The sequence below is a fragment of the Dacryopinax primogenitus genome (genome assembly GCF_000292625.1).
Source record: "Dacryopinax primogenitus strain DJM-731 SS1 chromosome Unknown DACRYscaffold_4, whole genome shotgun sequence".
NCBI classification, from domain to species: Eukaryota; Fungi; Basidiomycota; class Dacrymycetes; order Dacrymycetales; family Dacrymycetaceae; genus Dacryopinax; species Dacryopinax primogenitus.
Genome location: NW_024467201.1, coordinates 609,526 through 630,352, shown reverse-complemented (window position 1 = coordinate 630,352; position 20,827 = coordinate 609,526). Strand labels below are relative to the sequence as shown.

Genomic DNA, 20,827 nt, shown 5'->3' with positions numbered 1-20,827 from the left:
TGCGAGCTAGCAAATGGATCCATACTCGCAATAACTGCGTGACAAGAAATAGTGCTCCGAGAAGATGCATCATTCCGTACTTAGGTAATCCTGATCACAACAAACATCATCACCCAAGCAATAATCACCACCAAAATGCAAGTAATAACCAAGCATGTTGTCCCCCTCGCCGTGCTCGAGTAGTCCCTCAACCTTCCTCGCTCCGTTTTCATCTTATCCAAGTTCCCAGTCAACTTCTCCTCAGCTTCTTTGACCACCCCCACGTCCGCGGCCAACCGTTCTCCAAAGTTGATCGCGTTCAACTTGAGCTGGTGGCCCATATGCGCGAGCTGGTCTGCCAACTCCTGTTGAATCGCGTTTAGCTGATATTCGGCTTCCGGCTCTTTGTCTTTTTTAGATGATGGCTGAAGTAGGAAGGAAAATTCTGGCAGGAGTGGCTCTGAAGGAAGGAGCGAGGATTCGAGCGGTTCAGACGTAGTGAGCTCAGCGGTGGTGTCAGCTGCTGCGCTGGTCTGGACGGAGAGTGCCTCGGGCGGCGGCAGGATAGATATGGGTAGCAGAGGCTTGGGAGTTGGCAGCAATTCGAGGAAAGACGTTCTTGGCGGGAGAGGCGCAGGGTGTTCCTGGGCTGGGTTAGTCTGGTAGAAGTGTCGTCGTATGTGAAACGCACATCGACAGATTTGGCAGCGAGCTTCTCTAACTTGTCGATCCGTGCGTCCAGATCATCCAGATTCAACGTCTGACCATCACTGGAAATGCTGTTATTCAAACTTTGTTAACAGAATATCTAACTCTTCATACCTTGTGAGATTCTTCCATAACGATCTTGCATTCGCGACTTTCTATTGCTGAGTGTCAGAGGGAATTGAGGTCTATACCACGCACGTACCTGCAACTGGCTCTTCGCTTGTAGCCAAGCAGTATATGCGTCTTGCTCAGAGGTAGATGGCTGATTGGCTGGTAACTCAAGCCGCCTGACCAGGCGAACTAGGTTGATACGATCATGTTCTTGCATGTTGGGCGTCAAGGAGCACTAGTACTGATAAGAGCACTGCCACTACTGTGAGGTCACCAACTTAAATTTAACGAGGTAATTCCTCCTTTCGGGCGCATTTTGCCTACAATGACCCCTCGGGCGCAAATCCCTGAAATGACCCCAAGGCCTGCCCTAAGTAACCAAATAAGGAAAGTAGTGGCTGTGGTAATAGAAGCACGTGCCTCCGGTCAATCCAACAACGCGTTTTGTGAATGTTTTGCTATTAGAACAGACCTTTTTCAAAAAACAAGCTGGTTGGCATTGTGTATGGTATCTATTAGTTTCAAGAACTGCTGCAAAATTCATTGCCTTGCTGTAAAAGTGCGGTGTTTCCTCACCTATGTTTAGGATGGTGAAAATCGGTGAATTATTATACGAGGCATCCATGCAAAATAAATTGATATTTACTGTAACATAACTAATGAAAAAACAAAACAAAGCTTGCGAATTAATCGTCGGAACATGCTTTATAAACCGACACGAAGAGACCGGACCCTAGCGCATCTTGAACTGCTACCACCACGTTCCTTAATTGGAAGGTCCGTGGTTGCTTAGGGCAGGCCTTGGGGTCATTTCAGGGATTTGCGCCCGAGAGGTCATTGTAGGCAAAATGCAGGAATTACCTCTAAATTTAACGGACGGCGGGTTCCGGTGTGCGACCTGAACAGCTCCTTGGGGACACCACCTGTAACACCTGTGAGTATTTAAAGCTTGAAACGGTCGAAACGTGAGCTGACTTGAGGACAGCCAGTATGTTACTTCTCTACGGTCTGTCGGTCTACCATGACGCGAAGCGCGCTCAACTGCTGCACAACATCCGGAAGATCTGCGTACGCGTTGAGACAGTCGACGCCGTCTACGTACATGTGGTCAAGGGGGTATCCGACGAGGCAGAACGTGTACTGGAGAATGTGGTTTCACCACAACATAAGGTGCTGCAGGAGCTGTTGATGTATGGGGACGACGTTACCCTTCCGGGAACGGAGAAGAGTTTCGCAAACCCGACTGAAGAAGGGGTCATATATGCACTTCCACGACCGGGAACCATCTCCCCTTGGTCGAGCAAAGCAACCGATATTGCGCGTATGTGCCAACTCAGCGATCATGTTCAGCGTATCGAGCGTGGAACGGCATTTGTCTTCACCACTCCCGACGGCAAGAACCTGACCAAGGACGAATTGCACACGATCGCACACTTCCTCCATGATCGGATGACGCAAATCTTATATGATCGGCCACCTACGGAGAAGGACTGTTTTGTCCACAGTGAGCCTGGCCAGCTTCGCACAATCGACTTGAAAGCCGCCGATCACATCTCGTACGACGCAGCCCGCACTCGGCTCGAGGAGGCTAACAAGAAGCTTGGTCTTGCCCTTGCTCCGGACGAGATTGACTACCTCGTCAAGGCGTTCGTCTCTGGGCCAACCCCGATTGGGCGCAATCCCACCGATGTTGAGCTGTTCATGTTTGCCCAGGTCAACTCGGAGCACTGCAGGCACAAGATCTTTAATGCAGATTGGACGATCGATGGAGAGAAGAGGGAGCGAAGTCTCTTCCAAATGATTAGAAACACGGAGCGCGTGAGCCCACAGTACACGATCTCGGCCTACTCGGACAACGCTGCTGTCTTGGAGGGATATCCGGCGCCACGCTTTGCCTCGTCTGCTGAGACCGGGAACATCTACGATTTCATCGTAGAAGATATGCCCATGCTCGCCAAAGTGGAAACACACAATCACCCCACTGCTGTCTCTCCTTATCCTGGTGCTGCGACAGGCTCAGGCGGTGAGATCCGCGATGAAGGCGCAGTTGGGACAGGTTCCAAACCGAAAGCCGGTCTCGCCGGCTTCACTACCTCGAACCTCATGATCCCCGATTTCGTACAACCATGGGAGGAATCTTTCGGTCGCCCAGCCCATATCGCCTCAGCCTTGGATACCATGCTCGAAGCCCCGCTCGGAGCAAGCGCATTCAACAACGAGTTCGGGCGTCCGGCGATCGGAGGATACTTCCGCACCTTCTGCGAGTCCGTACCCGTACCCTTGCCGTCTTCCTTAGCAGGCAAAGAGCATAAGATGAAGAACGAGGTTAGGGGATATCATAAACCTATCATGATCGCCGGTGGTCTGGGAAATGTCCGCCTGAAGGACGCCAAGAAGCATGGGTTTGGCGCCGGCGCGAAGCTCATCGTCATGGGTGGTCCTGGGATGCTCATTGGACTAGGTGGCGGAGCGGCTTCTTCTATGGCTGCGGGCACCAGTTCGGTAGAGCTCGACTTCGCTTCGGTGCAGCGAGAGAATCCGGAAATGCAGCGGAGGTGCCAACAGGTCATCGACGCGTGTATCAGCTTGGGCCAGCATAATCCCATTCGGGCGATTCACGATGTTGGTGCCGGTGGCCTTTCGAACGCTCTTCCCGAACTGGTGCACGATTCTGGGCTTGGTGCAAGATTCGAAATCCGAGATGTGCTGGTGGACGACACGGGTATGTCTCCGATGGAGATCTGGTGCAACGAGTCACAGGAACGATATGTTTTGGCTGTGGATCCACCCGATCTGCCATTATTTGAGCAGATTGCAAAGAGAGAACGTTGTCCATATTCCGTGGTCGGCACGGCAACGTCTGAACAACAGCTGATCCTTACCGATCGCCTTCTTGGAGGCGATCCCATCCACCTCACGATGCCGACACTCTTCGGTAAACCGCCGAAGCTCTCTAAGAAGGACGTTACCTCTGAAACACTGCGCATACCGTTCGACTCAAGTCTGCAGCTTTACCTTCCTTTCTGCCGAACGGGAGAGTCACAATACGAGATACCCATCGAAGCCGTACAGAGGGTCTTTCGCCTTCCTTCCGTGGGGTCAAAATCCTTCCTTATTACCATCGGCGATCGTACGGTGTCGGGTCTTGTCACGCGCGATCAGATGGTTGGGCCATGGCAAGTCCCAGTGGCAGATGTGGCCGTCACAAAGACATCTTATGGTTTCGATGTCATTACCGGTGAAGCAATGGCGATGGGGGAGCGAACACCTCTGGCACTTCTTAGTGCAGGTGCCTCCGCACGTATGGCTGTTGCAGAATCCCTGACAAACATCGTTGCGGCTGGGATTGAAGACATCTCGCGCGTCAAGCTCAGTGCCAATTGGATGTGTGCCTCCTCCAAGCCCGGTGAGGGTGCGGGACTATATGAAGCTGTCCAAGCAATCGGAATGGAGTTATGCCCTGCTCTTGGCGTTGGCATTCCTGTGGGCAAGGATTCAATGTCTATGGCAATGAGATGGAAAGGACCCGAAGGCGAGGACAGGGAGGTAGTTGCGCCGCTTTCCCTCATCGTGACCGCTTTTGCCCCTGTCCACGACGTTCGCGTTACGTGGACGCCGCAACTCCACACCGATACGTCTCTCCCCACTGTGCTCCTTTTTGTCGATCTCGCGAATGGCAAACAGCGTCTGGGAGCTTCCGCATTGGCTCAGGTCTTCCGAGAAATTGGCTCCGAAGCACCTGATGTCGAGGATCCTGCGTCGCTCAAAGGTTTCTTTAACGCATGTCAGTCGCTGAAGACGGATCACCCAGGTCTGGTGCTCGCATACCACGATCGATCGGATGGTGGCTTGATAACCACCGTAGCTGAGATGGCGTTTGCAGGGCGTACCGGAGTTACACTCAACCTCGATGTTCTCGGCGCGGATGTGGATCCGATAGCAGCCCTTTTCAACGAAGAGCTTGGGGCTGTCTTCCAGGTGGCACAGCAAAATTTGTCAATAGTTACGAGCGCATTCCTGCGGCATGGCGTTCCAACCCGCAACCTGCATGCTATCGGCAGCGTAAACGCGGACCTGTATGATCAGACAATCACTGTGGCTCATCGCGGACAGGCCATTCTGTCAATGTCACGCGCAGAGCTGCAGATGCTTTGGTCAGAAACATCATACCAAATGCAGGCGCTTAGAGACAACCCCGAAACGGCAAAAGAAGAGTTCGAGAATATCTCTGAGGATCGACGAGGACTCTTTTTTGAAGTCAATTTCCATGCACAACCTATCATACCTGCCAGTTTATCCGTTCGTCCTAGGGTAGCAATTCTACGCGAACAAGGAGTCAACGGACACATGGAGATGGCATGGTCGTTTACTGCCGCCGGTTTCGCCGCTGTGGATGTGCACATGTCGGATATCCTCTCCGGCACAGTAAGCCTATCGGACTTCCGCGGTATCGCAGCATGTGGCGGCTTTTCGTATGGTGACGTCCTTAGCGCCGGGAATGGGTGGGCGAAGTCGATACTCCTCAACGAGACCACTCGGAAGGAGTTCTCCGATTTCTTCCAACGGAAAGACACTTTCGCGCTGGGTGTGTGCAATGGGTGCCAGCTATTCAGCCACCTCAAGGAGATCATTCCGGGTGCGGGGCCGTGGCCTTTGTTCAAGCACAACAAGAGCGGGAGGTTCGAGGCGCGGGTGACGATGGTCGAGGTTGTTCCTGGGCAAGTGTCTTCGAAGTCGGTTTTCTTGCGCGACATGCAAGGATGGAAGCTCCCTGTCGCAGTTGCCCATGGCGAAGGACGAGCATCGTTTGCTGGGCCCGAAGATATAGCATCGGTCATAAGTGCTGGGCAGCTTGCTGTCCGCTACATTGACGATGCTGGCGCACCAACCGAACGATACCCGCTGAATCCGAACGGTAGCCCTCGTGGTATCGGTGGTTTAGTCACACCTGCTGGACGAGTGCTAGCCATGATGCCGCATCCGGAGAGGGTTACTTCAAGGGATGCCAACAGTTGGCACCCTGCCAATACAGAAGATTGGAAAGGCCAGGGACCGTGGTTCCAGCTTTTCAGGAGCGCGAGAATCTGGTGTTCATAAAGCGTGGCTCGGGAAATGACGTGTATTGTTATGGCGAGTCCCAACAGACTGTGGTATTGCTAGAAACAAAGAACCCAAAAATAATAGTAGTGTAGAGTTGAACAAGCGCAATGAAGGAATGGGCGGCAACGACAGCTTTGGCAGTCATATGACGTCATGTCCCTTGGTCCGCGATAATCCATCCGAAAGACAGCGTTGCGTCACGCGTCTCTTTATCAACCCCAGGTCTTACTTGTCAACAATGATCGGATAACACTTTTTTCTCACTCGTATGCTCTCCTTTGTGCATATACCCATTTGTTGAACGTTTTATACGACATCTTTGTACACCATGCCCACGCCAGGATTTCAAGTGAACTGTGGGACCAACCCTCAATATGTACCTAACGGAGCGAGAAGCTACGCTAAGTATTACACCTTCTTGCTCCTCTCGCGATTTTGGCTCATTATCGAAAGAGCAATAATGCGATGGCACATAAAATGCTCTGATATGGCTACTTTTTTCCTCGAGGGTGGGAAGCTGATGCGGCGGATCGGGAGTGCCTTGAAAGACGAAGATGATGATCAACATTCCCATCACGGTTCGGGATCAGACACGTCTGAAAAGCATGGATTGCACAAGCTGAGCATGGCAAATCCAACCAGGGGAGCTCTGCTGGTTCTGAACGACCGCGCAAACAATCCCGGTACTGGTCTTTTCGGGATGCATGATCCGGCCAAACGCCAGAGCAAGGTCGGCCCTCCTGGAGTAATGCGAGATACCGCTCAGGTTCCAGCCAAAGACGTGGAAAATGGTATGAATCGCTGTATCTGTCAGAATAATACCGCCGACAGCTGACTTTTCTTAGATTCGGAATATGTGGTTCCAGTCACCATAGGGAACCCCGGCGTGATGCTCAATCTCGATTTTGACACTGGTGCGCCGTTCGTCCGTCTCTCAAGTGTTGGCTCACTGTGATACACACAGGAAGCTCCGATCTGTGAGAAACACACAGATGCATACAGGACTCTGACTAACGCCGTATTCAGATGGGTGTGGTCCTCTCATACGCACAGGAAGGCCAAGAATAGAGCAATATTTCACCCGGGAGCGTCTCATACCGCCCGCAAGGCCGAAGACTTATCCTGGAAAATCGAATACGCCGATGGATCCGAGGCCCGTAAGTACATCAGACATCTTTGGAAGTACAAGTTCATTTTGAGGTGCAGATGGAATCGTCTACTATGATGATATCATGGTTCAGGGGGTAAAAATACAAGGACGAGCTATCGAAGCGGCTACAAACTTGAGCGGGTCGTTCTTGAACGATACAACGAGCGACGGTCTTCTAGGTTTAGGATTCCCCAAGTATGTAGCTGCGATCCCAAGGATTGATTATACTCAAGAAAGGCAGATTGAATACGGTCAAGCCGCACCAACAGAAGACGCCATTTGAGCAGATGATAGATCAGCATCTTCTTGATAGAGTAGGTGCCAGACTTCGCCTTAGTGCAGGGCTGTAAGCTGATATCCACTAGCCACTATTTACAGTCAAGTTGGACAAGGGAGACAGTGCAGGTTTCTTCACATTCGGGCACGTCGTAAGTACATGCGAGTGGTCACCCCGTGCATCGACTACTGAAGGTATTATAGGACGGGAATGTGCTGCGACCCGGTGTCGACATATGGGAGACTTACGTTATAGCCGATAACGGATGGTGGGAGTTCGAGAGCAGGGGAATCATGATCGGAAAGAAAGAGTACCCGAGACCACCAGGGAATACAGCAATCGCAGTAAGTATTTCAACACATATCGACGCTACATGTTCATAGCGTCACAGGACACAGGAACGACGTTGTGAGTGACTTTTGCAGCCCCGGCCGGATAAACATGACCTCTTACAGGATTCTTATCGATGACCAAGCGGTGCAGCGCATCTACAGCCAGATCCGTGGCGCCACGCTCGACCACCAAGAAGGCGGTTATATTCTTCCTTCGGATTCGCAACCACCCGAGATTTATTTTGCATGCGGTGATCGATATTTCGGCATTTCCGGCCAAGACTTGATGTTCGCGCCTTGTAATAGGAAGGGATATTCATTCGGGCCAATCCAGAGCAGAGGGAGCAACAAGCAGGATATACTTGGCGATGTAAGTGAATGGCTAGATCTTCACTACGATAGCGCTGATAGTCATGGATCGTGGACAGGTATTCTTGAAACGGGTGTACGCTGTGTTTGATGCGCGCAAGCCGCGACCTAGGATCGGCTTTGGACAGACGGACTTTACTCACAGTTGACATTGCTCTTGAGAGGACGATATTCCCATCATTAGTGTTTGTATTATAGAGCAGATTTCCATGGTAGGGAGCCGTGCCGTATCGGCCCAAAGGACATGATTGAATATCCATCTTGAAGCAAACATGACAGGCAACAACCGCACAATACGCGACGCTCCATTTGGGTATTACGCATATTCGATGCACCCTAACCCATTACGCCCCACTTCATGTTACTCCCAGCGTAGGTATTGTTTGACAATCTTTGGGACCTCCGGGTCCACCAGACTAAGCTGTTCGATTGTATCATCCTATTCAGAAGCACATTGTCAGCTCAGTTGAACCTTGATAGCCACATCATACGAGCACTCACCCAAACCTTGCCCCTAGCCTTCTTCCCTTGCTCACTCATGACGAAAAGACCCGGCTCAGTAACCATGCAGTTCTCGGTATACTTCCCGCTCTTTCCGTCCAAGTCTTTCGTCACGGATGTCCACACAAGCGTGCGAGAGCCCATCTCGGTCGTTCGAGCGAAAAGAACTGTCATGAACCAGAAGCCCCAGGTACGGATGTGTCGGGCTAGCGAGGAGCGGCAGAAACCCGGGTTGACCGTAGCCATGCTGATGGCAGAGTCGGCGGACAGACGCTCGGAGAGCTCAATACAGAAGAATACGTTGAAGACTATGCAAGTTGTCAGCTCTTGTATGCATGGAAATGTACCACCACATTGTACGTTTGGTGAGAGGATACCAATTCTGTATCTTCCCCTCTTCAGCACAGTTTTCCTTGCTGCTCAGCAGTTTAAGGATGCTGGGTGCGTCCGTGTTGGCCTCTGGCAAGTCCTTAATCCAGCGATGGGCTCCGGAGTCGACGATGACTATCCTAGGAGGGGGCGGATCGGCCCTGGCCTTGGATAGAAATGGCAAGAGGCGGAGGGCGAGAAGGCAGGTGGATAAGTGGTTCACCTGGAGCATCAGCTCCCACCCATCTGCCGTCTCCTGCCGCTCGTACATCCCAACCGCGGCATTAAGCACGAGCAAATCGAGCTTCCCCCCGCCTTCGCGCTCGAACCGGTCGCCGAAGGCAGTGACGCTAGCAAAAGACGCTTCGTCCACTTCCCAGCACTCGACCTTCCCGACCTTGCCCTTCGCAGCTTCTTGAATCTTCTTTACCGCTTCTGCCCCTCGGGCTGTAGAACGGCGGGCAATGATCAGTCGGGCAGGTCCGAGGGAGGCGAGATGCTTCGCAGCTTCGAACCCGAGGCCGACGTTGCCACCCGTAAGGATGACGGTACGTCCTGTGAGAGGGCGGGAAAAGGAGGAGACACGCGGGAGCGGGACCCATTGGTGGTAGAGGATGCTGGCTAGATTGACCGACATAGTGTGCTGACAAGAAAGAGCGGATGTTGACGGCGATTGGCAGTCGTAGATGCTGGAGACGAAGGATGCGCCTTGCCTTATGTATGCTGGTATTATCAGCCGACAATAAAGGGCCAATGACCATGGAGAAGTCGTGGAGAACATTGCCCATTCGCACCAAGAACAGGCGTGTATGGTCCATCTCCTGCGGTCTCCATGATCTCATCATGGACGAGGAGTAGGAAACCCGAGCAGTAGCATGCATACCCTCCTAGGTCGTGTACAAGTCGTCCAAGGAGGGGTGCATGATGAGGATATCCCCAGGATAGGATCGCAGGCCCCACGGTCTGATGTTGAGCTGGGCGCAGTCCATGTTGCGTAGAGTTGAGAGACCCCTGCCGCACGGAGCGCCCGTGAACATAAGAGCACAGTCTTTAAGCGCCCGGTATTTCCTCTTGGCGAGACCTACCGCATGTGTTAGTTTGATCAAGAATGCTGACATTTGAGGTTGCAATCCCTTGGAACGCGGTCATATGTTGCATCAAGTTTCCCTACCCGCGTGTTTGCCCTATGCAATACATTTCCATGACCTTTCCATACATCCCATTCCTAGGTCTCGGCCAAGCAATGAATGGTAATATATACGCTCAGTACTGTTTCAACGCATTCGTCCGATATCCCAAGAGATACAGAAGGTCAAGGCCGAAACTGATCAGGAAATTGAATGACAAAAAAAAATCGGTAAGCGAATTATGGTAGCGACACGTTTCACTGGGCTATGAGGCTGACTTTGTGCCGATGTATGGGAGTGGCGATGCAGCCGACTTTGGGGTGGTGTGATGGCCGAAATGGGAGAGTCCGATCATGGACAGCCCCTCGGAGTGCCGAGCTTCGGCCCTCCATATATTTCCCCGGGATATTCGGTGCCTCCGATTGACTGGCATCACTGCACCGTACCACCACCTTCTCAATTCTCTTCTTTACTTTCACGATTATACCGCAGCACATCATTACTATAATAGCACACGCATCGACAGCAACAACAACCACGACCTCAAGGGCGTCCGGCCCACCTTAACTTACAGTACACGACCATCAACCACAAAGATGCGGACAGTGAGCTCAATCTCATCCCTGGCCCTGCCAAGACGCTAACTTGCATTCCAGGGACTTTTACCTCTACCCCTCCTCCTTTCCCTCTGCCTCCAGCTCGACACCACACGTGCAGCGGGATATGACATCGCCGTGGAGTATAATGGACAGTCTGTGTCCTATCTCGGGCAGTGGAGTGTCGAGGGGCACGCACCAAACGACACCATCTTAACCGCTACGGAGGGCAGCGCAGCGCAATTAGCGTTCAGCGGTACGCACTCCCTACGCCGTTGACCATTCTAGCACTAAGCATGTGGACCGACAGGAACATCCATCATCGTCTATGGCCTGCTGGACCCCTCTGTCCTAACAGGTGGATACAACTTTACGCTGGACGGCTCCCCCTTAGCCAACTTCTCCATCGCGGACAACCTCACCTCTCCCTACCCTTCCGCAACCCCCTGCGATCCCTATCCCCTCCTCAACGTCTCCAACATCCCGGACGGAGCACATACGCTAGTAGTGACGAATGGCTACCCATCTTTCGTCGGCTACCTCGCGATAAAGCGCTTTGTTTACTTCGACCCCTCCGCTCCTGGACCTGTGCCACCTCTCTCATGCGTCACCACCCATACGGTCAGCACAGGAGGCGTGATCGCTGGCAGCGTCGTGGGCGGCATAGCGGGGTTGGTGCTGATTGCACTGGCGATATGGGGATGGAGGAGATCACAGAGGGAGAAGGGGCTAGGAAAGGAGCCTCCACCGTATTCCGAGCGTCCGCTGGACGTGGAGTTGGAAAGCCAGAGTGCCGGTAGGTCCTCCCTTTGCTCAATAGTGCATGTTCTTATACGGTACTAGACGTATCGAGGAACCCGTCGATGAGACTTGTCAGGGACGTCTCGATGGGCAGGGGGAACTCACACGACCCACTGCCAGCATACGGAAAAAAGAAGCTGGTGACCATCGTCGTGTCCTAGCCTTGCTCGTCTTTCTTCCTGACCTGGGATATCACTCGCATCTACATGCATACGAGCTTTTTTTTAAAAAAAAATTGGCCACGAACTTCTTACACGAGCGGTATAGGACTTTTATACGAGCGGACACCAATAGACTGCCGCTTATGCTGCAGCTTGTATCAATTCTACATACATGCATACCCGCCATGTTATACAAACGAGGAGGGGAAGGCGGATCTCTGATTTTTTTTGTATTCTAATTTCGGTCGCATTCGTGGCACAGGAGGCGGGAGTGGCTGGAGGATCTAATAGACGAAATTAATCTCATATTCATGCAGACGCGATGGGACGGACCACCATGGAGAAGTACGCGCTGGTGTCATAGGGATCGTGAACGTCCTATATATATACATGTGGGTCGTCCGTGTGCGTCATGATCGTCTCAACACTTCCAGCTCACCGTCCGAGACAAAAACCCTGAACCAACCATTTCCCTCTCGCATGCCAGCGGGCACACCGCAGCAACCTCCTTACTAGTACGTAGTACAAGTCGCTCAAACTGAGCCAGAATGGGAGTTCAAAGCGGCTCATCAGTCACCCAATACGGCTCCACCACGCTCCCCCCAACCTGGGAATCCAGCTCACTGGCATCCAACTCCCCCCACTCCCATCCCAAATTCAAATTCCACTCCCAGTTCCAGGGGAAGAGCCAATCCTCTGCCCAACCCCAGTCCCAGGTCCAGTCGAACTCCAGTTCTCTTGCTGAGCTTTCGTTGCTCCCTCTTGACCAGTCTCTTTCTGCCTCTCTTTCTCGATCTATTCCCTCTCTTGCACGTTCTCGTTCCTGTTCCCAGTCACGCGCCTCTTCTCGTCGCCCTCGCTCTCTCTCATGCCTCGGTTTTCTCCCATCCCACAACCTCATCGCCAAACACCCTAGGCACGTATCCCCCGCTTCTCCCGCAATACAGTTTCCCCAGAACAGACCTCCCGCCACTCCCGCCAGCACTTGCGCGACGAGAAACGCATCGTGTGCCAGGAAGAGGAGGAGGAGCGTGCGCAGAAGAGTGATCGCCGAAAGGAGAGGGACTGTATACGGATAGCAGTTGGCGTAGAGGTAGAGCAGAGAACCTTCGAGGATGCCTAACGGGAGGACCCAGCCAGGCTGCGTTAGGTACAGTACAAGCAACGGCGGTTGGGAGAGGATAATCGGAAGCGAGGTTGTGATGGACATTGGGTGCGGTGAGTATTGTGACTGTCCAGTGCAGTGCGCAGCCTAATGCCAGTGGTACATTACAATGCAATGATGCGAGAGACCAGAAGAAAGAGGCTCGCTGGCCTCGTGCTACACATGCGGCGCGAGGGTACCAGTACTCGTACAGATAAATAAGAACAATTAGGAATACCGGTGCCGATCTAGGGACCATCGATGATCTCGATCTGCAGGAGGCGCCTTTTAGTCTTCTTCGTCCCTGTAATTCGCCATCGGATCTTCCCGTTGTAGGCGGTTCATCCGGTATGCCTCTGCCAAAAATGAGTCATTGTTCCTCCCTAATTGACCAAAACTCACCCAGTTGCTCCTCGGTGACGTCTCCCGTGTCCCCCGTCTTCCTCCGCTTACCCTCCCATTCCTCCTCCTCTCCCCTGTCCTTCCGCTTCCTCTCCTCTTGAATAGCCTTCTTCAGTTTGTCCTGATCGAGCTTCAAATCTCCCTCGCCCAATCGCTTCTTAGACCAATCCTTCCCCGCACTGCGTCCCATATCTTCCCCTTCCTTGGCTAAGCGCTCGGCGTGCTCCTCCGCCAGAGACTTCGCAGGCTCCGCCTCCTCCGGTGGGCGCGCGAGCAGAGCTTGCACACTTGCAGCCGATGCAGCTTCGATCGCTGCTGATCCTGCGCAATAGGATTGATAGATCGTAGAATGGCAGCATGCGAAGCCCCATGAGGATGTTGAGAGGTCATACCATGAGCCCCAGATGGAGGTATGGTTATTGACATATTCTACGTAATCGTCAGTACGTGCATCAACTCCATGTGGGAGACGCTTACCATCTTCCGCATACTTGGACCGGACTTTTGCCTTTTCTCGGCCCTTGATGACCTGCCCACTGGCAGAGTATTCTACATACTCTTCTGTCTGACCGGTGAGCAGTTCCTTCGGTACCTTCTCCAGATATTCACCTCCACCATACGTTGACAGAAGTGATGTTTTCGTCGTATCTTTGAGCTCTTCCTTCTTCTCCTTGTACTGTCGGTGCATAAGCTCTCCTTGGGTGGGGTTTGCCTGCAGGTTGACGTCCCTTCCTCTTTGCTCGGCTTGCCAGGCGAAGAGCTGCAGTTTCTGAACTTCCGGTGCCTCACCGGATTGCCGTAGAAAATTCTCTCCCGCGAACACTGCGTCCTCGGGATTCAGATGTTCTAACGGATTCTCGCGCATGGATCGGGTCTTCGGGTCATAATATGCTGACTCAGGATCCAAATTGAGCAAGTACTTGGCGGTGTCCTCGCGTATTCGCAGATTGCGAACAGTGATACGTGTCTTGGTGTCGAGCTTCTGACCGACTTGGTCGGCACCTTCTGCATATTTCTCCTCGTCCTCATCTTCCTCGTCACTCGACCCAAACTCGGCATCCTCCTTTCCTTCCTTGCTGGCCTTGGCGACCTTCTTCACCGCCGATAAGTCCGTCGTAGTTTGATTATCAATCTCGTCCTCCTTGAGTTTTCGCCTCGCCTCCTCCACCGCTTGGTATTCATCATATACCCGCTTGTGCTCTGCTGGGTCATACCCGTTCCACCTATCCCGTTTCGCGGCGAATCCGAGCTGGAGATCCTGCACTATTTCATCTGCAGCAATATCCTTCCCTGTCCAACGTGCCCCTTTCTTTCGCGGACGCTCAAGACAGTCTTTCGTTTTATGCGTCATTGCACCGCAGTTCTCGCAGGCCCCTTTACGATATTTGGTCGCTGCAGGTCCAGCTCGCTGACCACGAGCATACCACCCTTCCTCTTGACGCGTAGCCGGTCCCTCGTCTGGTCGACGCTGATGCTCGAGCGACGGAGCCCCCGTGTCGAGGTACCATGGTGCTTTGGAGATGTATTGCGGGATGTGGGGATTGATCGGCCGACCCTTGTCGTCTAGCTCTGCGGGTGCAGTGCCAGCTTTTCGCGCTGCATCGAGGTCCTTTTGTCGTCGGAAGTCTTCACGCGAGAGTTTTCCAATTGCTAATAACGGTCTTCAGTATGAACATGGTGCATATATACAATTAAATACTTACAGCTGGCCGAAGCCATTGTATTGTCAAGTGGTGGGATGACCGAAAGCTGATTGGAGTCAATGCCCTTGGATTACTGAAGATGTGGCGCCCAGCGGGAGCAGAAATAAGCGCCACGTGCTGATCATCAGCGGTAAACTTATAGTCTAAGGGGTGCCGTTAGCCATCTGAAGCACATTCCTTATCCCTTCCACGTCTTCATCCTCTCCTCCTCCTCCTCCTTTCTCACTCTCATGGCCTGGATGCTAAGAGAGCGCCGCATACCCAGATGGAGAAGAGCAGGCGCCATCGATGTCCTCCGTGCTTCATGGATAATCATCATCCTATGGGGCGAGCTTGGAAAGTTCTACGCGAGCGTGTCGTGGTGCAGCTGGCCGGACAGGGCTTTCCGATATGTACGGACTATTGCTGTCTTCCCTTCTACAATGACTCATTATTTGTTATTACTCCAGGTCGACGCGCATAATCGACCGACACGCATTCTCATCGTTTCCGACCCACAGATCCTCGATCGACGGTCCTACCCTGGCCGCCCTTGGGTCCTTACCCGCCTCACGCAGTTCATCGTCGATCTGAATCTGCGGAAGAACTGGCGTGCAACCCTTCGTATGCGACCACAGATTGTCGTCTTTCTGGGGGATATGATGGACGGTGGGCGGTACGCAAAAGATCCGGACGAGTGAGGCTCTTTGCTGGCTCCCTTACGGCATGCTGAACCCTTACCCAGATATGCGCGGTATTTCGCCCGGTTTCAGTCCATATTCTCAATGCCATCTTCGATTTTATCATACTATATCCCGGGGAATCATGATGTGGGGTAAGTCTGGTGCCCCGCCCAAGAGAATTTAGGCTCACCATTGCCAAGGCTTGGCTACAACCAAGCCTTCTCTTCACGTGCTCGGGAAAGGTACCAGAAGCACTTCGGCGCGTTGAATCAGGTGCTTGAGGTGTCGAACCATTCGCTCGTGCTGATCGATGCGCCCGGCCTGGTGGAAGAAGATTACCGACGGTACTCTGCCCAGACGGACTTCGCCTCGTGGCTCCCCACCGCCGGCGGGTCCATCGAGTTCGTGCAATCCATCAAACAAAGTATGTCAAAGCAACCCTTTGAAAGAACAACGAAGCTTACTACTGCCTCAGATCCCATATTAGAACCTACCATACTATTCAGTCATATCCCCCTCTCTCGGCCGGAGGGCGCTAATTGCGGGCCGAGACGTGAAAAGGGCACCATTCACCGAGGGGCGGGTATAGGCTACCAGAACTTGCTCGGTCGCGAGACCACCCAATTCCTATTAGAGAGTATAAAACCGGATCTCATCTTCAGGTTAGTATTTAATTTCTTGAATAGGTTTCGGCGCGGGGCTGATTGTTCTGCAGCGGTGACGATCACGATGCTTGCGAGTACTTGCACACACTCCCCGCCTCCACAGGGAAGACGGCTGTCCGCGAGGTGACTGTCAAGTCTTTCTCAATGGCAATGGGCGTGAAGCGCCCTGGCTTCCAGCTTCTCTCCATCGCCCCTCCTCCAGCCGCGCCGCGACATGGAGAATCCCAGTGTCTCCTGCCTGATCAGATAGGAATCTACACTCGTACCTACCTCCCGCTCTTCATCATCTCTCTCCTCATTCTTGCATATATGCACATCTTCAATGGACGGAAGGGCGCAACAGTCCTTGACGAAGAGGAGCAACATTTCCTCCGCCCAGCTCATCAACACCGCTCTAGACACCATGACCTCACATCGATATTACCCGGTTATGCACCACAATCATTCGGGAAGCTAACTGCAAAGCTTTCCAGCCGCACTGTGTCTCCCGTTTCAACGCCGTTACCAGACACAGAAGAATTCGCTTTGGCACCGCTGAACGGTCACAATACCCGTTCCTCCATCGACCTGGAACTCGCCGATTATGGTGATGGCCTGTCGACGCCTGGCACAGCATCCAAACCGACCTCACTGCGACGAGGAAGCGGTTACACCCGTTGGGTTGGAAAGGAAAAAGACGAGCTTAGTCTGTCCGACCCCCACTCATGGCCCACTCTGCTCTCCTCGCTTCTCGCCGCCTATGCACCCAGGATCTTTCCCCGAAATCGCCGGAAAGCATCGCCGGAAAGCATGTCCCGTTTGGAAAGGTTCCTGCGTGATTTATGGCGAGCCGCCTGGCCACCTCTCCTATTCACGATCTTGCTATGGACTTACTTGTTCTGGACCTAATGACATTGTAATATAGTACATAAGCTCCGGGACGGACAATGTATTATTCCCTCATCCATACAGAGAGCGAGATTCTTGTTTGATGATGTAATACCCAACTTATCGAATGCTCATAGAGAGTCCTTACTGGACAGAAGTAGCACCGACCTTTCGATGAGCGTTGGAGTCAGGTCGAAATGAGATTCCATTATCCTAGAATTACTAGTGTAGCACTGCAAAATACACAACGACATCTCCCCCTCTTCTTCCACTCTTCATCTAGTGACCGCTGAATGGTCGTATCCACTCGAAACGCCAACCACCTGGCCTGAGGTATGAGTGAATGTGTCCGTCTGTGCCCAGCGCTGCCAGCACGGAGTTTTTCTCGTCAGACTCATAGTTTATCATGGGCAAGAAGAACTTGGAATGCGGTCCAAGAATTACGCGGCCTTGGTTCTCTCGAACTCCATCGAGAACATGGCGAGGGAAAGCTGTTGGAACGCAGACGGTATATCGGTTATCCCATAGGATCGGTTCTGGGCTCTTGCGTGATTCTGCCGCCTCCAGTACTGCTGTCGACAAATCGAGAAACATGGCCGGTGCATCATCCCGTTTCGGAGGTGCGCGCGTCGCCATCCAAGAAACGTAAGGAGTCTGGGCTTGCTGCTCACTCGGTGTCCACAAGACATGCGACCCCGCTACGAATGGAACAGCGCGATACTTACCGTCCACTGGTGATGGCTCCCTGTACCACAAATTCTCGACGATTCGTTGGATACTATCTTTCCTCCGTAGAGCTTCGGCCGAGGGATGGCCCCACCATTTCGGAGAGACATAGCGCAGTATGCGAAGAACGGCACCATATGCGATATCCTGAGATGGGGGAGTTTTGTTGGTGTCGATGACTAACATCGGTGCTCCCGCCTCTACGGTCGTGATTGATGAGAGAAAAGCATTCACTGGAACAAAGAAGACTTTTGGGTTAGTGTTTTGTGACACTCGAGGACTCGATTCGGGTACCTGCGGTATCGAATTTCTCGTACTCAGAGACCATATGTTGTGAAATCTCGTCGACGGTAGCTGTAGGGGGTACACCGTCGAGAATATTGGCCAATTTTGCGATCGATTGTTCTTTGATATCGAAGCGTTTCAGGCGTTCACGCCAAGGGGATACGTCTCCTTCACTTTGAATCTGATCAAGCGTGGCGCGTATTCTGTTTCTTACCGTTAGGTTTGTGTCGAGATTCGATGGATCTTCGGTCCAAGGGATATTCGAGGCTTGGCAGGTAGCCTTTAAACGTTCCTGATATTGTTTTCTAAACACAGATACGTTATGAACGATGTGGTTGCTCACCTTGGAAAATGTTAGAATTGGTCGGCACATGAAGGCATGAAGGCCTTTCTCCCCAAAGTTCAGCCATGGGGCCGGTCCTCCCATTCCGTATCGTCGAATCGGCCGCATACCCAGCATACCCAGTACTCCGCTCTCTCGCTCAGCTCGCATGATGGCAGTTTCAAGCTGATCGTTCGCTTGATGTCCGGTCAATAACGCATGCGAGCCGCTTTCTTGCATAGCATGGAATAATATCCAATAGCGTGCCCAGCGACCAGAGCTTTCATATTGTGCCGGCTCCGGGTGGTTCGGATAGGAATTGGTGCCCCACGGAACTTTGATAATCTGGTGCTCAACACCAATATCCCGGCAAAAGGCGCCAACAGCCTCCGCCTCTTTTGCCGTCTCGGGTCGAAAACCATGGTCAATTGTGATGCCGTTTATTCGAGGTTCGGTAATGCCCGCTTCGTTATATAACGACCGGAGCAGCCATAGCAATCCGATGGAATCAGCGCCTCCAGAAACGGCAACGGTAAGCGCCTTGCCCCATCCGTTCGGAGGTCGACACGCGGTGAGGGCTCGACCAAATTCAGCTATAGAGATTGGCAGTACATTGGACATGAAGGAGGGTTTGGTGAATCACTGCTGATCCGATGAAGAGCAGCAGACGTCGTATGTTGCCCGACAGCGAGGGCGCGCTACTTTTTTCCGTTTGAGCCCTGTGGCGCGACGTCCTGCACCGCGTTCGTCGGTCCTCCACTCTTTCTTTCTCACCACGACTCTCTCACCTGTTCATCCACAGCCTAAGGAGAAGTACCTTGTCCGGTTGTGCATGTCTCAGCAATCCACCGCTGCCAAACCATCGCTTCAGGGCGTAAAGATCAAAGCTAGAAAGGGCGCCGTCAAAGCGCACGCAAAGCACGAACCTACTAGTGCGCACTCTTCCCAGTCGTGTGATCAACCCTTGTTCACCACGCAGTTCGTTGCGTGCAGTCTTCCGCGACCAGCTATACAAACAGCTGGAAACCGTTACACCTGGTGACTTCGATCAGTACACCACCAAGCTCGTTAACGCTGGAGCATCTCTTGAATATCTGAAGTATGCGGATACCCTCTTCGAACTCCTCTTGGTTGGCAGACTGTTGCAACCAGGAGGAAATTATGTCGAAGATGGGGCGCCGCCCTCTCCGTTCGCCATTTTCAACGCCAAGGAACCCGTAGAGATTGACGATGTGAAGAACTACACTGAGGTGTTGAACAAACTTATTCGCAGGCGCGCATATATCTCCTCGGTTGATACAAATTTGCTCAAATGCGCAACAGGTACAAATACCTCCAGAGACCCCTTGAAGAGTCATCTCTTCCATCCCTACTACAATACATCAACAAATGGGAGCCCGCCCAGCGTGAGAAGCTGGCGGTGGCTTGCGGTCTCCTCATGGCTCAAGGCTTGGCCAGTCCCACCGGCTTGCAGAGTCTTTCGAAAGACCATCTGCTCAAAGATGGTATGTTATCACCTGGAATTGCGCAGATTCCTCAACTTAATGTCGTGCAGACATGGCGCTCACATTCGTCACCGCCGTCTTCAAAGCGTACTTGCGGGAGCAGTCGATCGATCACCTCCTCACGACTCTGAAACGCGGCGGAGTTCGGGACATCGTTGTCTTCTTCCCGAACAATAAGCGTACCGCCGCCAATGTGGAAGGTCATTTTAAGTCGAATGACCTTCCTCAGATTGCAGAATGGTATTCCAAGCGGCAAACCGCTGCCGCCAAGGAGAACATCACCCAAGGCTTGAAGGAAATGCTTGATAATGAGGACCCTGCCTCGGAGGTGCGGGCTTGTCGTCTGCTGCGATTGAAATACGTGCTTAACATAAATCAGATAATTGAATTTATCAAAAAAGCTCAGACGGAATCGACGATGCCCGAGGCAGATTTCCTCCAGATCGTCTGGCATGGCCTCATGTCATCGGTTGATTGGGGTGCCAAAACTGAAGTAATCGACTCTACCGTGGCCAAGGAAGTTGCGGTGCGTCTCTCAGCCTCTGATTTTGACACTAGTTTGACTTGGGTTGCGCCCAGAACTTCGCCCAGATCCTTGAGCCTTTTTGTACCGCTCCTAGGACACAGGTTTCCCTGATCAATACCGTACAAGTGTACTGCTATGATGATCCTAGATTCATGAAGTCATTCCCTCAGATTCTCAAAGTGCGCATTCTCGTCAGTCTGTATGGTCATGACTTCTCATATGATACGCAGGTGTTGTACAATAAAGATTGTGTGTCCGATCAGGCTGTCATCTACTGGCACCAGAAGGGCTCAAAGCCGCAGGGGAGGCAGCACTTCTTGAAGGTCACTGAGTCACTTGTGAAGTTCCTCCAGGACCAGGAGAGCGAGGAGGAGGAATAAAGAGCAACCGATAGAGTGAGGCGTCCTAGCAGCTTGTTCCATACCTGTGTCCTAGCGAG

At 52.5% G+C, this 20,827-nt stretch overlaps 10 protein-coding genes across 10 annotated transcripts; 4 read left to right on the top strand and 6 right to left on the bottom strand.

Annotated features, from left to right (window-relative positions):
• Positions 1-80: 80 nt before the first annotated feature.
• Positions 81-1,015, bottom strand: DACRYDRAFT_105243 (uncharacterized protein; the record flags this gene model as incomplete). Its single annotated transcript, XM_040768062.1, has 4 exons — positions 81-623; positions 671-749; positions 802-842; positions 890-1,015. 4 exons carry the CDS (start codon positions 1,013-1,015, stop codon positions 81-83), a joined length of 789 nt encoding a protein of 262 aa, XP_040631068.1.
• A 699-nt stretch (positions 1,016-1,714) lies between these two features.
• On the top strand, positions 1,715-6,003 carry DACRYDRAFT_98924 (phosphoribosylformylglycinamidin). Its single transcript, XM_040777554.1, has 2 exons — positions 1,715-1,732; positions 1,784-6,003. The coding sequence occupies exon 2, from the start codon at positions 1,789-1,791 to the stop codon at positions 5,893-5,895; it is 4,107 nt and encodes a 1,368-aa protein (XP_040631067.1). The 5' UTR covers positions 1,715-1,732; positions 1,784-1,788; the 3' UTR covers positions 5,896-6,003.
• Positions 6,004-6,191: 188 nt separating this feature from the next.
• On the top strand, positions 6,192-8,287 carry DACRYDRAFT_20792 (acid protease). Its single transcript, XM_040772085.1, has 12 exons — positions 6,192-6,303; positions 6,352-6,689; positions 6,744-6,812; positions 6,863-6,875; positions 6,925-7,055; positions 7,105-7,243; positions 7,290-7,362; positions 7,414-7,476; positions 7,529-7,669; positions 7,717-7,733; positions 7,781-8,027; positions 8,086-8,287. The coding sequence occupies exons 1-12, from the start codon at positions 6,227-6,229 to the stop codon at positions 8,173-8,175; spliced, it is 1,398 nt and encodes a 465-aa protein (XP_040631066.1). The 5' UTR covers positions 6,192-6,226; the 3' UTR covers positions 8,176-8,287.
• A 100-nt stretch (positions 8,288-8,387) lies between these two features.
• Positions 8,388-9,533, bottom strand: DACRYDRAFT_14338 (NADP-binding protein; the record flags this gene model as incomplete). The annotated part of the gene is made up of 3 exons (XM_040771029.1): positions 8,388-8,465; positions 8,528-8,835; positions 8,888-9,533. The coding sequence occupies 3 exons, from the start codon at positions 9,531-9,533 to the stop codon at positions 8,388-8,390; spliced, it is 1,032 nt and encodes a 343-aa protein (XP_040631065.1).
• Positions 9,534-10,596: 1,063 nt separating this feature from the next.
• On the bottom strand, positions 10,597-11,758 carry DACRYDRAFT_20791 (uncharacterized protein). The gene is made up of 2 exons (XM_040772084.1): positions 11,463-11,758; positions 10,597-11,415 (listed from the first exon to the last, which is right to left on the bottom strand). The coding sequence occupies exons 1-2, from the start codon at positions 11,566-11,568 to the stop codon at positions 11,180-11,182; spliced, it is 342 nt and encodes a 113-aa protein (XP_040631064.1). The 5' UTR covers positions 11,569-11,758; the 3' UTR covers positions 10,597-11,179.
• A 379-nt stretch (positions 11,759-12,137) lies between these two features.
• Positions 12,138-12,791, bottom strand: DACRYDRAFT_105238 (uncharacterized protein; the record flags this gene model as incomplete). Its single annotated transcript, XM_040768061.1, has 1 exon — positions 12,138-12,791. One exon carries the CDS (start codon positions 12,789-12,791, stop codon positions 12,138-12,140), a length of 654 nt encoding a protein of 217 aa, XP_040631063.1.
• Positions 12,792-12,898: 107 nt separating this feature from the next.
• Positions 12,899-14,846, bottom strand: DACRYDRAFT_114567 (uncharacterized protein; the record flags this gene model as incomplete). The annotated part of the gene is made up of 4 exons (XM_040769847.1): positions 12,899-13,081; positions 13,128-13,556; positions 13,605-14,777; positions 14,831-14,846. 4 exons carry the CDS (start codon positions 14,844-14,846, stop codon positions 13,014-13,016), a joined length of 1,686 nt encoding a protein of 561 aa, XP_040631062.1. The 3' UTR covers positions 12,899-13,013.
• Positions 14,847-15,069: 223 nt separating this feature from the next.
• Positions 15,070-17,071, top strand: DACRYDRAFT_76515 (Metallo-dependent phosphatase; the record flags this gene model as incomplete). The annotated part of the gene is made up of 5 exons (XM_040776207.1): positions 15,070-15,222; positions 15,280-15,506; positions 15,555-15,644; positions 15,693-16,154; positions 16,208-17,071. The coding sequence occupies 5 exons, from the start codon at positions 15,070-15,072 to the stop codon at positions 17,043-17,045; spliced, it is 1,770 nt and encodes a 589-aa protein (XP_040631061.1). The 3' UTR covers positions 17,046-17,071.
• Positions 17,072-17,217: 146 nt separating this feature from the next.
• DACRYDRAFT_114565 (uncharacterized protein) lies at positions 17,218-18,978 on the bottom strand (the record flags this gene model as incomplete). Its single annotated transcript, XM_040769846.1, has 3 exons — positions 17,218-17,983; positions 18,045-18,327; positions 18,379-18,978. 3 exons carry the CDS (start codon positions 18,976-18,978, stop codon positions 17,304-17,306), a joined length of 1,563 nt encoding a protein of 520 aa, XP_040631060.1. The 3' UTR covers positions 17,218-17,303.
• Positions 18,979-19,146: 168 nt separating this feature from the next.
• Positions 19,147-20,823, top strand: DACRYDRAFT_20789 (ARM repeat-containing protein). The gene is made up of 7 exons (XM_040772083.1): positions 19,147-19,289; positions 19,351-19,630; positions 19,681-19,862; positions 19,913-20,190; positions 20,242-20,388; positions 20,442-20,567; positions 20,619-20,823. The coding sequence occupies exons 1-7, from the start codon at positions 19,190-19,192 to the stop codon at positions 20,766-20,768; spliced, it is 1,263 nt and encodes a 420-aa protein (XP_040631059.1). The 5' UTR covers positions 19,147-19,189; the 3' UTR covers positions 20,769-20,823.
• Positions 20,824-20,827: the final 4 nt, after the last annotated feature.

Coding starts and splice junctions, on each gene's coding strand:
- DACRYDRAFT_98924 (XM_040777554.1), top strand. CDS start 1,789: ATGTTACTTCTCTACGGTCTGTCGGTCTACCATGACGCGAAGCGCGCT.
- DACRYDRAFT_20792 (XM_040772085.1), top strand. CDS start 6,227: ATGCCCACGCCAGGATTTCAAGTGAACTGTGGGACCAACCCTCAATAT. Junction 7,244..7,289: donor CTAGGTTTAGGATTCCCCAA/GTATGTAGCTGC, acceptor CAAGAAAGGCAG/ATTGAATACGGTCAAGCCGC. Junction 7,363..7,413: donor ATCAGCATCTTCTTGATAGA/GTAGGTGCCAGA, acceptor GATATCCACTAG/CCACTATTTACAGTCAAGTT.
- DACRYDRAFT_20791 (XM_040772084.1), bottom strand. CDS start 11,568: ATGGTCACCAGCTTCTTTTTTCCGTATGCTGGCAGTGGGTCGTGTGAG. Junction 11,416..11,462: donor CGACGGGTTCCTCGATACGT/CTAGTACCGTAT, acceptor GGGAGGACCTAC/CGGCACTCTGGCTTTCCAAC.
- DACRYDRAFT_20789 (XM_040772083.1), top strand. CDS start 19,190: ATGTCTCAGCAATCCACCGCTGCCAAACCATCGCTTCAGGGCGTAAAG. Junction 19,631..19,680: donor TTGAACAAACTTATTCGCAG/GCGCGCATATAT, acceptor AATGCGCAACAG/GTACAAATACCTCCAGAGAC. Junction 20,191..20,241: donor ATGAGGACCCTGCCTCGGAG/GTGCGGGCTTGT, acceptor AACATAAATCAG/ATAATTGAATTTATCAAAAA.